Source organism: Tigriopus californicus, chromosome 5 (assembly GCF_007210705.1).
Source record: "Tigriopus californicus strain San Diego chromosome 5, Tcal_SD_v2.1, whole genome shotgun sequence".
Classification (NCBI taxonomy): Eukaryota; Metazoa; Arthropoda; class Copepoda; order Harpacticoida; family Harpacticidae; genus Tigriopus; species Tigriopus californicus.
Window position 1 is genome coordinate 640,611 of NC_081444.1, and position 17,054 is coordinate 657,664.

Below are 17,054 nucleotides of genomic sequence, written 5' to 3' on the forward strand. Positions count from 1 at the left end.
TTGCCAAAGTGTTGGCACGTCATCAATCATACAATATACAACCTCCTGTAAAATGATGATTTGCATGTAGAGAAATTGAAACATTTCCCAGAAGAGTTGATGGTTTATTCATTGTGTTACAATACTTGCGCAATAAATTGTTCATTTAATAATCTGTTGATAAAGTCTGGCATCTTAGAGCTTATTTTCTCGTTTCTGGGGAGAGGAGGCTACCTGTGGTACCGTATTATTTGAGCATCTGCTCTCCAATTTGGAAATCCTGGTTTGATCCCTGGCTAGCCAAGTATAAGCTTCCTTGCAGCATTTTTAAAACTACAGCATAAATTGCTTGGACACCGTAAAAGGGCAAAAATGTGGTCATTTTCGAGTGTGAGGTAATAATCAATGTTGGTTGTGGCGACAAAGCCGGAATATCCCTCAATTGGGACACTCATCATCATATAGTAGGCCAAGTGAGAGAGCTGCCATCTGACTTTTTATCAAACAAACAAACCTGGGGAGAGGATTCTTGCATTGTTCACGCTGGCCCTCAGACCAATCAGCTAAACCAGCATATTGTACCTAAATATGCTTATTGCATGAAAAAAAGATACTGAGTTCAGCAACAGCATGTTGATAATGTCACAGTGAAACTTTCAAACAACAATTTTGTTATTAATATTAAGTTTCATTACAGGTTAGAGATAAGATTACACTGTTTTCAGGTTTTTTTAAAAAAGCTGGTAGCAGGTCAATTCTTACCGAATTGACCACCCATCTCCCGGCTATTTATCAAAACTTCATGGAAATATGTTAAGATGTGTCTGATTTGTTAAAAAGATGTATGTTCACAAACACACTGAGTCCCAACCTTTAATAAAGTGCATCTCCAAAAACTGCCACGATAAAAGAGACAGAGCTATTCAAATTGGATGGATGGAATATAGATGCAGGCGGGCAAGTGTTAATGCACTTGTAACCTATTTTGTACCATCATGTCAAACAGATTTCTAGAAAAAAATGAGGAAAAACTTCAATCTATGGCCGTACGATGTCACTTTTCATGCTATTGAGTGGAGAAATAGGAGTTTTTAGTGGTCTTGATATTAAATAGTTGGTTGGTAGGTCAGGATCTGATACGAATACTTTCCCCCGCTTGTGAAAATAAATTATCGATGTTTTCCTTTTTTAAGAGGGTCATGGGATAGATTCGAACCCGAAACCTTCGTCAAAAAAAAGCTCAAGCATGCTTCAGCATGTTTGTCCTCTCTAAAGAGTGGTGTATAGTCATCATTGCCTATATCGAAATTTTGATTGATCGATCCTATTCCATATGTTTGAAAGTGATGTTCTGGAAGAAAATTGTCTAAAATCAACTAAAATGGAAATTTTCCCTCACAATGTGCGACATCACATGATACAAGCAATTTGCATCACAAAACTGGCCTCAAACATCTTAACTTCTCCAGGGACTCCCCTCTTAGATCTGATTTCTGATCGCATACTTCAATTTTACACCTTGATTTCACGTTGGAATCCTCACTTACCTCGTACATAATGGATGTGTGTTCAGTGGGAGATACTTGCTCCAGATCCAAAATCAGGGAACAAATCGTGGCCGATCGACAAATCTCGGCCCCTTGGGCGGCCAGAATTCGGCTGGAGAGAATGTACAGGGTCTGAAATGTGAAAAGGCACGGTATTAGGGGTGCAGATATTTGCTCCATTTTTTAGCTCACTGATATTTTGACTAACAAACTGATGAAATTGTTCTGAAGCAAGCAATCAGTTTGCCAAACAAGTGCCCACGACTCTTTCTTGGCCAATAAATCACTAGAATCGTCGTCACCTACTTGCGTTTCTTTGCACTAGGCACGTGGAGAAAGCTTAGAATCCTTAAACTTTGAAACTGGCCTAATCTTCGAATAACAGATCATAGGAATAAATGTCAAAGTCAGCCAATTTTAGGTCTGTGAGTGTTATCTACAGCTTATTGTCTACACACTATCGCTTATTTTTTTCTTCAATCTAATACACTTCCCTTTGCCATTAGGTTCCTTTGAAAACAATACCGATTATCATATGGATACCATTAGCACCATCTCTAGTGACGAGTCGGTATTTGCATGTCGAGGTATGTGCCAGACAACAGTCGGATGCAAACAGTTTTCTTAAGCCGGAGAAAAATATCCATATTCCGTCTATTATTATCTTTGTTGTTTGAAAACCATCCAAAAATAACCTATTGCAAATTATGGACTGTTGTCATGCTCAAAATATTGTTCTTAGGCACGGACTTCTAGAGATGTGGACTGCCATCGGAAGCGAAAAAAATCTGATCTCCTAAACCGTTCACATTATTACAAATAAGCACTTCTTCATAAGACTACAAGATCTTGAAGAATAGATGAAATTGGCCAAGTTTGAGCCCAACACTATGATAAGGAACTCAGGAGATATGTCCCAAGTTATCTAGTAAAAACTAAATAAAATTCGAATTTTCGGCCTGCCCTAGGTCAGATATGTAAGCTTTTGACTTTATAACTTTGAAACGAACCACTTCGCAAGTAAAGGATATAAAAATGAGCTGATTTTATTATAGTTTTACTTACAAAAGTATAGAATAACTTTTCTTTACTTGAAGAGATCTACATTCTTTATTTTATTACTCCAATTCGAAAAGTGACTCATGACCAGAGCAGGTTGATTTGGCGGGAAGCTCAGTCATTTGCCAATTCAATTGTTTACAGTTTGAGGGCCTTGGAATTTCTATGGAGTTTATCAAACCGCAACTAGTGCCTAACTTTTGAACAGTTTTATTGAGCCAACATTTTGCAGCTTTTATCAAAAAGGACTAGAGGTCCCTCAACAAATTCGTCTTCATTCTCTTGAGCAATACAACGTCTAATTACACCAAGTTATTCGAAATTTCGCATACCATTATGTCAACCCTTGACTTAATTACATCAAAACAAAAAAAAATTAAATTCATATAAATTGTAAATTGAATGCTAGTCTGTTTAGTCCACATTGCTTGTCTCTTGTCGAATGTTTATTGTTCATTGCCACAACGAGCACTCTTGAATGGTGTGTAAATATGTCTATGCAAGAATGACAGCGTACATGGATATGGAGCAGCATTTCCGGGTCTAGTCAAGGCAACAAGCTTATTTTGCAACCAAATTTGGGGATGGCAATCGGAAGCATAGGTAAAAAATTTCAGAACAGTTGTATGATTTTTGTAGAACTGAGGGCATTTTAAGACCCAGTACAATCGTTGTTGCGATATAATAACCTGTGTCACCTTTCAATTTTCCTTCAAATGATTCGCTCAAGGACACAAAAAATGCTTAATTTCAATTGACTGTTACTCGTTAACGAAGGCCCCAATCGTGCTGAAACCTGCTATGTAAGTTCCTTCAACTTACACCAAATTGATCTTGACAAACAAATCAATGGCTGAATTGCAATCAGATTTAATAAAAAAGCGCAGCTGACTGCCCGAGTGGAGGTCTTCATGTCTTTCGTCCATCTTGGTCTATGGCTTGCGGAAATCAAATGTTAAGAAGAAGAACTAGTAATAAACAATACGAACCAAGAGAAATAAATTGAAAACAAGGTAAACCATATTTGGATGCGCCTGGCGCTTTGGTAATAAATTCATGAAAAGTGCAAGTTGAAGAAAGAAGAGAAGTTATCGCTAGCAGAAAATTGAGATTCCCAGTCATCTTTAATGGGTTTTTAATTTCAATAAATTTCATTTTAAAAGCATCGCTAGATATCACAGGTTTAACGCCCTCTTTAAAAACCCCTTTAAAAAGTGTTTTGGAGAGACATTCTTTTTCTGATGGTGGCTCCTTCTCTGCAAGAGAGCTCACAATCGAGCACTCCACATTAAAGCCAATGTGATATTGACTCAAACTGATTCGACATTGGAGTCTCCAAGCTTTAGGCCATCCTTTTCCCGTACATCAAGTCTGATGGGACCATTCCCAAGGCTCCTCGACGGACAAACAGCCGGGAAGTGGCCCTCTTTACGATAGGTACAGGATAATTAAGGAGTTCTTCAATCTAACTTTTAGGACAGTTAGTACCTCAAGTTGCAGTTATTCAATTTTCGATCTTTCATTTGCGTCTGAGATCTCTCAGTCAGTCTGAAAGATTAGTGTACTCTATTTTATGAAAGCATATCAATGAACATGAAATACAATCAAACTGACTCCTTGGCAATCTTTGCTTCCAAGGGAGAAATGCCACAAGGAGATGAAAGCTCCTTGGCAATCCTAATGAACAATGTATTGAGGACAATCAAATTGTATAACGTAGTGGGAAGTCCTCCTGCCCGTCTAAGATTAAAACATATTTCGGATTATTCAAGAAAGTCCTCGAGACATTTAAATTTCTCTCTATGATGTTGCATGCCGCAGCAGAGAGACATCCTTAGGCATTTAAGAGCCGACAAAAACACAGAGGAAGTTATATTGAAGGATGTTTTCGTATTTTATTTAAGTGTTCTTTAGGCTCATTTTTTTCGTAAAAACATATAGAATAAAACCTGGCGTTCAGGAAAAATATTTCCTCTTGGTATTTGATCAGTTAATCAAGGATGCCCTCTCAAACAGGTAGTTCCTCAATCAACCCGATAAAATATAAGCAGAAAGACAAATGAAATCGATTGTGATATATGATCACACGACGAGTAGTAGCCTCTAAAAAGGATGGAGCATGAAAACAGATTCAAGGATAACCTTATAGCCATAAAATATTGGATCAATGCATTGCATCTGACGGCACATGGTTGGACCAATGGCAATTTGAAACTGTTGATGAATCATAGTTTGTACGATTTAATTGATCCAAGTGATCATATTTTATCTAAGAATAATCTATTACTAAGTAAAATTTATGTCACTTCTTTGAGAGTGAGATTTTCTATGATCTCTATAGAATTTACTAAATCCCGTAACGTTGCTCAGCACAATGGGTTATTCTTCGGATCGGAATGTGAAGAAGCCTTTGTAGTCGAGCACAAAAGAAAGCTCGGCAACCGAATCACCTCGTTAGTCCTTATTGGTTGAGTCTCAGAACAAAGATCATATTTCACATTGAACTTGTTCCAACAATTATTCAAACTAAGTGACAGTCATTGATGTGGCTTTGAACAACAAAACTCTTCAATTGCATTTACAGGGCGGTCAATGCATTTTATGACTCGGTCCACGTGTTCATCAAGGGCATACGCTTCCACAACAATTGATAAAGCTTCCAAACTACATCATTTGAATCTTAATCGATAAGAAGGATGGAATGTCTTATTATTGGAATGTTTTATTTTTGGACTTACAAATTTGGCGGTATTCCTTAATTGCCTTAAGACCGAAAAATATTATCTTAAAAACAGTCCAAAAGACGGACTTCAACCACACTCTATTGAGCCAATCTGCAATTTTTACGATGAACAATCAGACAAGTGGTTTTCTAACAACACCGTAGACAACAAAAACAAGTACTTTTTAAGCTATGGTTAAAACGAAATAACATATTCTTTGACAGCAGTTTTTCGACTTTTTATTGAAATTGCTGTTTTTCTTTTATTTCACCCTAGCTCGTCTCGACCACAAACTTTCACAATTATTTATCAAAAAAGTGATGTCTTACATTGTAGAACTCTGCTGTTGGTTTGAGGCTTCAAAAAGGCATTTGCATGACGTTTTACACCCAATATTCAAAGGACGTAGTAACAATGAAGGTCGTTTGGATTGGCTTAATTGGTCTTTTTTGGGGGTGTCAGGTCAATTCACTTATAATTCGAGGAACCACAGTGAGCCCCAACTTTATACGTTACGAGGGAGAGCAACATCAAGGTAAGAAAATCAAACACAACGATCATAAAAAAATAAAGTAAGCTCATTCATTACGTCGTCTTCATTAGGTTGTTTTGAAAAGGATGTAGATAATAAAGGCATTGACATCGAAAACTACTCCAATATTAAGTCACCGTGGAGATGTCAAGCCCTTTGCCAAAGCATCCCGGAGTGTCAATATTTCACATACTTACCCAAGAATTTTCGGGACATGGCATTTCGAAAAATGTGCTTTTTAAAGACCACCAGTACAGGAAAGGAAGGCAATTTAGGAGCTTATTCAGGGGCAAGATGTTGCCCAGACCTTGAGTGTCCTTAGACTAGCAGGGAAGTAAGAGCCCCCCCCGAATTGTGGATGGTTTCGAGTTGCGATGGATTGGAAATATGTGAGAAAACCTACTACTCTGAATAATTCAAAATGATGTATGATTAGCAATAAAGTTCAATATATCCAGAAGCACGGACAAAGTCTAAAACAAACATTTATTTTGAGACGGAATTGTCACCGTTGAAGAATTCAAAACCAGTTTGTGTTCGAGTCGCACCTTTTATTTGGCCAGAGGTCAGTTTTTTAAACGCTCGTACCTCGGAGTTAAGGCTTGGACGTTACCTAGAATGTGCATCCGCTCACCACTTTGAGCAATGTATTTTCAAAACGGTTAACGTCCAAGCCCCTAACTCCGAGGTAAGAGTTTTAAAAAACTGGCCTCTGTACATACTCTGAATTCCGTCACTTTGCAGAATAATAAGAGGTCGAAAAGCAATCCGCACAACATTCAGATAATGTTGATATGATAATGGATTCTTGATCTCGGGATTGCAATCCAGGAAACGTTTCCTATCATTTGCCAAGGTAAGATTCCGATTGAACTTGTACCAGCCGCTAACTTTCAAAAGTATTCATGATCTAATGTTACGGGGATGGTAAAGTTGAAAATTAGCAACTCCAATTCGAGTCAGTGAGTTAAATTCTTCTTCAAATAAGGCTGGCCTCAGAACCCTGCGATTGCGTATTTCAAATGTCAGCTCAATCAAACGATTGGGTCAAAAGTTATGCCCTCTCAAAGTGGAGTACATAACAGAGCACAGAATGAATGACTTAGCACTCTTCTGGTAATCAATCACCACAAGAGGGCTAGTTCGTTCATTCCCAAACCAAGCGTCCCCGTCCATATTCCAGTTGTTCATGGTTTGGCCAACATTACAAAAATACTTTTTTTAAATATTTTTCTAGTCTCCCAGTTTCATCCAAAAGTGAGTGTCTCCAAAGAGAGCTTTAAATAAGGGTATTAGGAGGCCAAAAACACTCCAAAATTTAGTAAGCAACACGCCATTTACTAGAACAACAAGCATTGTAGTGATAGCCGGATTCTTGTTTTTTTTTTGCGGACTTCCTTACCGCTACCGGGATTGGAATCCCAGCAGTTCAAGGCGAGAAGATTATTCATTTTACTTGACTTTTATTTATATATTTTTTTTTTGATCTACCAACGAATTAGAATTGGCTGATCTGGCTAATCCTTGAATATAAGGTTGATCCGGGATTTTATTCAAAAACTTGTCCAAGTCTGACTTAAATCCTGCTACTGGATCAACCCCTACATAAACCCTACGAATACTTGAGGCAGCAAATTGAACAATGAAGGAGCCAGCGAAAAAGAAGAGAGTTGGACTTCATTGTTTTAACTAGCCTGGATTCTCGAGGGCTTGAAGGTGCTCTCAAAACGCACACTAAGCCTCTACGGTCACTACAGTTGACCCTAAACCCTGGGTTGCGACAAAGCTCATGAATGCTTTTGAAAACGTACAATATCAGATACCTTTCGTACCTTCTCTGAACACTGTACAGTGCCAACTTTTTTTGTCTCTCCCAACATGAGAGCTCTCTCAATCCTGCGATGTTCCTAGTAAAACATTTTTGAACTTGCTCGAGCTTTTGCAAACCTGCTGAACTAATTGGAGCCCAAATGGGCGAGGCATATTCAAGATGCGGCTGAACAATCGACTTGTACAGAGTTAGCATCGTGATACTATCTCTGGACTTAAACGTGCGAATATATCCAACAACATGTTTGAAAAGCTTTACCAACTTTCAACTGGATATGCTCATCGAACTTTCCATTATCTTGGAGGACTACACCTAAATCCTTCATGGATGAGACCTGCTCAATGTCCTTACCTTCATCATCTAATAGTGGAGTGTCTAATGGCGTCGACCCAAAGGTCATTGAGCGGAATTTCGTAGCAACCCAAGAGTAGATTTGGTCTAGGACCTTTGCAAGACAACCGGAATCCTGACCATTCCTACCAACTACCAATTTTGTATCATCAGCATAAGAAGAGATACTGACATTACTGCTACCAAGCTTCTGAAGCGGAGCAATGAAGATAATGAAAAGGAGAGGACCCAAAATGGAACCCTGAGGGACACTCGACTTGACATCATGTCTGTCACTAAGGGATCTCTCAACCTTAACTAATTGTTTCCACCACAAATGAAACTTCTTAGCCGATTGAGAACCATCATTTGATAACGATAACTATTCTTTTTAAATTTAATGCAATCTGAATTATTGTTAAAAAATAAACTGGATCATTTCTACGTGAAACAACTTTTGGCCGTTCAAGCTATGAAAAAGTAGACATACGTGACTTTAATCAATTTTCGGAGGGCATTCAATTTTATCAACCGGACAAAGCTGGCCTTTAAACTTCAAAATCGAGGTATCCCACTGCATTTTGTTCTCCTTTAATCTTACACTCTACAAAAGACCAACTTGTATATCAGATCCGGAAAGAGAGTGTCATGGAAATTTTCAAACACCAATGGCGTGCTCCAAGGAGATTCTTGCACCTATATACAGTATAGTCAAGTTGAAAACATATGGCTGTTAATAGCTTCACTGAATTCACAGAGATGCAGAATAGCTAAACGGTTCAACAGTTCTTAAAAAAATGCCCCATTTTTTCCTTAATACCCAGGGCTGTCGAAATAATGCGAATAAAATTGGCAAAAATGCAACAAAAAGGTGAAAAATTACAATGACAAATGCAAAAACATGCAAATAAATGCAGTTACTTATAGTTCATTTTACTCTTTTTAAAAGAGTTCGTAACAAAATAATGAAAAATAGAATGACATGGTAAACAAAAATTTAAGAGCATGTCATAAAAGGTGCACAAACTTACTCTAAAAGTGCTTTACTCAACTGAATGATTACAGCAGGCCTCTTTCTTCTTAACAATGCACCACACAGCTAAGTTCAAAAGGATCAAAGTGTGCAAGGTTACTAATAAACTCTCAATACTATATGTACTTTGAACAAAAGTAGCTGGCGTCATGGCAAAACACTTGTACATAAGTCATTCATCAACTCTGTTGTGCTTACAAGTAAGCATACCAGAGGAACCATTTTTTTTTCTTTCATTAGATACTTTGGACATGTGGTGAAAAAAGTATTTACGTCACTTGTTTTTTGCAATTTGAAGAAATGCAATCTTGAATGGTTGTGCTGTCCGAAAGGCAAGGAAATCCTGCCATGTAGGAAAAATACCATTTGAAGCAAAAAAGCAATTGGTCAAAGAGAACTTGTTTTGCATAATTTCAAGGATTATTTTATCCCTTTTCCTTGAATAAAATTATTGGGAGGCTTTTTTTTTCGTTTAAAAATGATACAAATAGTGCAAAAAGATTAGAAAAAGTGAAAAATAATGCATTTGTATCATTTGGATAGCCTTGTTTATAACTTGATCTCAACAAGGGATACGTTATTCAAGGGCTCACTACCATTCCCACTTCTTACTTATTCAATAAAATTCTCTTTCACTCAGTGTACTTCTAAGAATAAACATGATTTACTTCCACATATTAAATAGTAATCTATGTCAGTGGTTCAATCAGACCAATTTCAAGAGCAGTGCGGTTTTTTATCGTTCCACACATCATTTCTTGAAAACTTGTAAAGGGGTTTAAAAAATTACGAGAGTTTGTGATGGTTTTGCGTCTTTTAAATTGTCGACTTTTCCTTCAAGCATGATAACCTTAGTCTTTCAAACATTCGGATGTTTTAGGTCTCATCTTATTATTGAAAAGGGTGGGCTAAAATATATAACCTCATTTAATCAAACACAGCTTCTAACAGCTAGATGATATAACATCGATTGACAGAAAGTACGATTTTTCCGCCACGGTAAGTGAAAATGCCCGCTATTTTTTGGTATATTCTCGCATCCCTAGTTACTTACTTCCCCCTGGGAGAATGTTGAGTAAGTGAAAAAGGTATTGGGGGTAAGATGAAGGAATTAGGCGACCAATTGTCCTTTTGCTGGTAGCGACAACCATTACGGGGCATTTGTGGGAAATGGGGTTTTTGGGTGGGTATATATTTTAAACATTGTTAAATATTAAGTTGGAAGAATAGGTGGGTGGTATTTTAAAATGGAGCAGGGGAGAGTAAGTGAGTAGAGAAGTGTTTTTTTAAAATGGAGCAGGGGAGAGTAAGTGAGTACAGAAGTGGTTTTTGAAAATGGAGCAGTGGAGTGTAAATGCTGGAAGAAAAGCTGGGAGAGTAAATGGCAAGAGAAGCAACAATACATACTCAATGTGCAATGAGAGACTGTACATAGAAAACAAACCGGTTTGAAGAGTCAAGGAATTTGAGGTGGAGATTTTTGACCCATAGCTAATTGACGCTAATTGGAAGCAAGCTAGATTACGTTCAACCCCAGCACATTTCCTCATGAGTAGAGATCGGATTTGAACGTGATTTGTACGTTGAGCAGCAATCAAAGAGGGTTACAATGCATAATAGGTTTACCTTAGTGTGGATGGTCTGAACTATCCAAAGAAGAAAACCAGTTACGAAAAACCCTTTGAATTGCTGCTCTGCTCGTATGTGCAAATCAATTTCAAGTCCAATCTCTACTCATGAGCTATGTTTGGCGTTTGGCGTTGTCTCAATCCTCCCATAGAATTAGCCATGAAACTGGGACGAAAAATCAATGAACATTTGCAGTTCTTTAGGGGTTTCAATTGATTTACAAGCTATCTTACAAGTTTAAAAAAATGTACCAATTGTTACAAAGCTCGGTTTTGATAGTTTAGTTAATGCCACCAGCCTTGTGTTTTGGATACCAACTGTTGTAAAACGTCATCATTATGTCAAAAAATGGTTTTTTCGTTTACATTACATATTTGATGTTTTCAAGCATAAAGTGCTTAGTTTGGGTTTAAAAGCATATTTTGGTTAAATAGCATATTTCAGTACATATTTTGATGAGTTTTTATGCAAATTCAGTGGCATAAAACAGATTTTTAATGCTTATCTTGTTGCCTCAGCTATCATAATATAACCTTGACGCAACTTCCCTGGTATTCATTGCCTCTTTCAAATAAAAAAGATTCATGCTAGACAACAATGCTCTATGCTGGGTCAAAAAATATTTACGCCTTGCAATGATGTCTAATGTCATGTTGTTTTGAGTATTATAATTCAATGAGTTTAATAATTACATATTTTTCCGCTCAAAAAGCATTTGATCACTTTTAAAAAGACTGTTCACATTCTTCCACTTGAAGTTGATGTTGGGAATAATGAGGATGGGATGGATAAAATTAGAAGATGCTTTTGAAAATATGAAGAAATACCTTATGAAAGCATGTTGTTTGAATTCACGACAAAATCCCTCTGAAAGGTAATATATTTGCAATGGATGTCACGTTACCTTCCCAAGGCTTCTTCAGCACTGTTCTCCATGGTGATGGTATCAACTATCCTCTGTCATAAGAGAACACCATAGATGTTTTGAATATCGGCAAATCTTATACTGGGTTTGTATGTAGCAAAATAGTCATTCACGTTCACTGACACTCGTAAGTGGTGTGGCCGAATTGATTTCATTAACGGCTGTTATCAAGGGCGTGGTTTTGGCCGCGGAGGAAAGGAATTTGGCTCAAGTAGTCCGTTGGTTAGGAAAAGTTATTTTGCCGCACTTATGGAGGTCCACAATAATAGATACTATATACTAAAGCTTTAGTTTCTTCACAAAACAAGGCCAAGAGGACGCACCATTCAACTGAATTCAGATCATCAGCCATCATGACTCGTGATGTTTCGGAATATTTTTGTTCGGTTTTCTCTCGGAAAATTTGTCTGATATATTCACCGAACCTCTTAATTTACTCAGGAAGTGCATTTTCTATTTGATTTCATACAATGTATCTCAATAATACGGAGCATGGAAGTGTTTCATTTGAGTACTGGGGTTGCTTAAGAACGGCCCAATTCTGCTCAAAGACGCCTTTATCCAAGATAGGGAATGAAGTTTGAATGTGCCAAGTTGACATGCTCTTTAACACGCTTGCTACCTTTAGTTTTGGTTGATGGACTAGATATTGGTTTAATTTAGCTACATATTTTGGTTCCCTATATATGTTCATCCTTTTCATATACTGGTACATAAATAAAACTACGAGCGGAAGTTATTGTACTCAGATTTGTCGTTAAATAATGCAATCAATTATTTAGGTAAATCTTTTGATGTTTTTCAGAAAGTCTATGACGCAATAATAATGCTTTGCATACATAAATGTTCTTCAAATTCAACAGATTTATAAATAAGCAAGCCAAGTTTTGATCAAGGGATTAAGAACTGTTGCAGCAGGTCTTTGAATTGAAGATATTAACGTTTTATCGAGGTCCAAAACACTGCTCACTTCAAGAAACAATTGAAACAACCTGAATGATGCTGAATTTACTAATTTCCCCAGTGTAACTTTTTGACCTGTTTTGGGAGTTTTGATTAGAATTCTTTACTTGACAAAGATATTTCTTTACTGTCTTGAAATGTAGTCAATATGCTTTCTCATACTTTTTTCTCTAAACTCTAGGCTTTGCAATTTTCAACCAATAGTGATGTGACAAGTTTTTTTTTTGCTTGTTTCGGGCCAAAAAATAACCGGACATTTTCTTGAATGACGGAAAATTGCGTCTTTCACTCGGGTTCCTACTCCTTGGGTCTGAAAACTGTCGAATCGGAGAGCAACGTGGTACCTCGGGCCACCCCGAACCATGCAGTCAACCAGATTCATGGCCTCGTGCGTGCTCTGCGTCGACCTAAGGAGGCAAGAGTAAGTAGAGCCAGTGCTGTCGGAGGAGCCAAGGACTGAAGGAGCGGGCGGCTCCTACTCCTCCACCTCTGGCACTTCTTACTCTTGCCTCCCTATGTCGACACAATGCACTCGGACATGAAACTGGTCGATTGCATGGTTCAGATTTGCCCTCAATCCACTTACTCTCCTCTTCTCTAGTTTTCCACACCCAGGGAGTAGGAAACCCTCGTAAAAGAAATAGCTATTCGTCCTATGAAGACGCCCACTTTGTTCTGTGATTGAGTGTTTGAGTTCAGAAATACAATTTGGATTGTTATATAAAACCGATAAATATTACGGGACAAAAAAATCGACAAACTAACGATTTGAACTGGAATTTCGTAATCGAGTGCCTTTTTCTGTCAGAGATGGTGCAAGACCGACAGGGCAGGAATGAGTCACCTAAATCTGATCAATATCAACTAAAATCAGGTAAATCCATTCTGTTGGAATAACATTCGGAAAATCATGTTACAATATCTCGATTTTTGCTTAATCCATTTTGCAATGGATTAGTCTTTTGCACATCTTGGCTACTATGGTTGTCCGCACATAAAGATTTGTAATTGTTTGCTTCCTGAATTTCATGTTATATGATATTGAAACAAAAAGAGTGTAAGGGCTTTTTCCTTTTTGAAGTAAAGTGGGGGAGTTTTAACACATTTTTTCAAGAAGAAAAACTCTAAACGTTTTGTTTGAGAGGCTACACATATGGGTGCTTCGGTTGAAACTTTTTGCGTACACATTGGACTGGAGTAATGTAAATTAATTCAATAGCGCACACACTTTTGAGAAAATTCCTTTTGATTTATACAGACCTCTTGCATGACCCTTACAAGGTATTACGTCTAAAAAAAAAAATACAAAAAAGCTTAGTCCACACTTCAATCCCACCTCAGTTCAAGCTTGAACCATGAAGAAAGACGATTTCATAATATTTTTAACACTGACGCTGGTCCCAAAAGTCAGCTCTAATATCATTACAGGGACCACAGTTGGACCAAATTTCGTCCGTCCCACTGGGAGGTTACTTTACGGTAAATTAATACGATCTTAGCTCCATTCGGAGTTAATTGTCGCATCCCTTCCACTCTCAATTGTTTCAGATTGCTTTGAGAAAGACATTGGATACCCTTCGAACGATTTAGGACTCATTTCGAATGTTACAACGGTCAGGGAGTGTCAAGATATTTGTCAAGACACCACAAGATGTGAATTTTTCGCCTACGTTCCGGAACAAATTCCCCGACATGTCGCTCAACATAATTGCTATCTGAAATCAAATAAGACCATCGTCGTATTCAAACCGGGATTACTTTCGGGTCCAAAGTTTTGCTAACATACATTGCTGTCAACAAAATTGGATGCATTAATAAAAAGGATCTCATTTTTAAATGGGCTTTCTATTTCAAGCCATACGCCAATTCTTTTGGTCGAAATACGTATCTCAGCTAAAGGTTTCCAATTGTGTGTACCCTTCACTTAGGAATATCGAGGGAACATATTTATCGTGCTAAAAAATGTTTTGAAAAAGAATTGAAACACAATTGATCTTTTTCAATGGTTTTAAGCATTACCAAAATGAATATTCTTTACGGATTTCGATGCCAGTAATAAAAAGGAACTAAGGTCTAAATCAGTTTTATAATCTGCTCTAACGTATCCTCTACAGAGACAAACACTAAAATCCCTTAGGAGACGGAAAACGAAGATTGTTTCTCAACTCAAGTATCGATTATATTGCCAAAGTATTTGAGAAGATCAAGAAGTTCAAATTTATTGAATATTTTGACGTCCATGAACTCCCTCCTCCTAGCCAGCATGGGTTCAAACCAAATTTTAGAACGGCTACCCAATTGATTGAGCATATAGAGCACGTCATTGAGGGACGAGAGAGTCATGAGTCAGTTGATGTAGTCTATCTTGATTTTGCAAAGGTCTTTGATGAAGTCGATCATGGCCTTTTAGTTAAAAGGCTCCATGAGATTGGGATCCAAGGCAAGGTTCTCAATTGGTTCAAAAGTTTCATTTATTGTTAGGAAGCAATTGGTTAAGGTTGAGGGATCCTTTAGTGACACACATGATGTCAAGTCGGGTGTTCCCCAGGGCTCCACTTTAGGTCCTTTCTTTTTCATTACCTTCATTGGTTCACTTCAGAAGCTTGGTAGTAGCAATGTCAGTACCTGTATCCTATGTGGTAGGAGTGGTCAAGATTCCAAATGTCTGTTAGAGGTCCTAGACCAAATCTACTCTTGGGTTGCTACGAGTAATATGGCATTGGATGGAATGAAATTCCGCTCAATGACCTTGGGGTCAATGCCATTAGACTCTTCACTATTAGATGATGAAGGTAAGGGCATCTAAACTGTTCAGGCAGCAACTCATGCTGTAATTCAAATACTTTTAAAAGGGTTGGGCTCAGTAAGCCCGGATTTGAACTAAGCCAAGGATATTTGTTGTGCAGTAGTCCCAAACTAGGGGTTGTGAATTGAGAGGCAGAGGCTCAACCAAAAAGCTACAACTACTAGCCTAATTAAACATTCTAAGTATTAGTGAAAAAAATTAGTTTGGGGGAGTTCCCAGGTGACTCCCCCTATCCCAAAAAAGACATTAGAAAATGGCATTACGTGGAAATGCTTGATTTTTTTTATTTGAATTAAAAATCAAGAACCAACGAAAGTGGCGGTCGGTACAAATCAGTTGAGAATCATGTTTGAAAGAATGATTTTTCCGAATTATGTGAGGCAACGTTTTTTGATAGTCCCTCGCGATGGAAATTTCAGGCTCTACATGATAGAGTAAATCTCTGAGTAAAGAGAAATATTTCCAGACGGGACTAAAACGGCCATTAAATTCTTACCACCCTGTGTTCTAGCTAGCATTCTAGTATTATTTGACCACTTCTTACCCGGCTGGGGCCAAAACAATAACTTTACCTGCCAAGGCTATCAGGCCACAATGTTCCCTATAAGAGAGGTTAATCAGGGACCATTTCATCATCATCTTTGGACCAATCCGTTGTACCTCGGTCGCCCAATGATTTATTGCCTATTGTTTTGGCTTTATTTGTCTTTTTATTTTTTCTTTGCAAAGAGAGTTAAGAAACGCTTTACGAACACATCTTAGGGCCAGATGTTGCGCCATTCATGTCCATAGTATCAATGCTGCCAGTCTTCAAAATGCATTCGAAGCGATGTCTGTCAAAGGGATGGTCCTTTCCATTGTATGTGAAATGTCTGCAACCCATAGATGTCTGGCAGATGTCTTGGCACGCCCAAACTGACTCGACGTCTGGCACCAAACCCATATCGTTGCCGAAATAATGAGTATTCTCATGGAAGCAATCTGTCACAAGAAATGTGCAAAGTATATGCTAGCTTTTCCAAATTAAATCAACTCACTTTTGTACAGCTTTCCTTCTGGCCGATTGAAATTGGGGCCGATTGTTGTCCCTCTAATAATCATTGGAGACACTTCGGAGATCCAAAAGAATATCTTGCAGACGATATTTGTGCTCCTCATGACGTGTCTTTCTCACAGTGTATCACTGGCCTAACGTCGAAGAGCAAATGAAGCTTTAAAAAATAGACTTCGATTTCTAATTAGTAAATGATTGGCCACTCTTGATTGGGCAACTATTACAGGGACACATACCGGTGCTAGAGAACTAGAGAATAATTTCTTCATATTTTCTTATTGCCATTATTGACTTGATACGGTCAACCACATGTTTGAAAACTTGGCCAACTTTCAACTGGATATGCTCATCGAGCTTCCCATTATCTTGGAGGACTACACCTAAGTCCTTCATGGATGAGACCTGCTGAATGCCTTTACCTTCATCATCTACGAGTGGAGTATTTAAAGGAGTTGACCCAAATGTCATTGAGCGGAATTTCATTCCATCCAATGCCATATTACTCTTAGCAACCCAAGAGTAGATTTGGTCTAGGACCTCTAACAGACATTTGGAATCTTGACCACTCCTACCACATAGCAATTTTGCATCATTAGCATAGGATAGAGGTACTGACATTGCTACTACCAAGCTTCTGAAGTGG

General features: G+C 37.9%; 1 protein-coding gene and 1 long non-coding RNA gene across 2 annotated transcripts in view; one reads left to right on the forward strand and one right to left on the reverse strand.

The window, feature by feature from the left end:
- The window catches only part of LOC131880188 (trafficking protein particle complex subunit 10-like), a gene marked incomplete in the record, with an annotated part of 83,558 nt that overhangs the window by 14,389 nt on the left and 52,115 nt on the right, over positions 1–17,054 (reverse strand). Inside the window, 1 exon segment of the mRNA XM_059226731.1 lies at positions 1,527–1,658. Coding sequence (XP_059082714.1) covers positions 1,527–1,658 — 132 coding nt within the window.
- Positions 13,461–14,405, forward strand: LOC131880199 (uncharacterized). The gene is made up of 2 exons (XR_009373242.1): positions 13,461–14,030; positions 14,100–14,405. It is a non-coding gene; the product is annotated as an uncharacterized LOC131880199 (long non-coding RNA).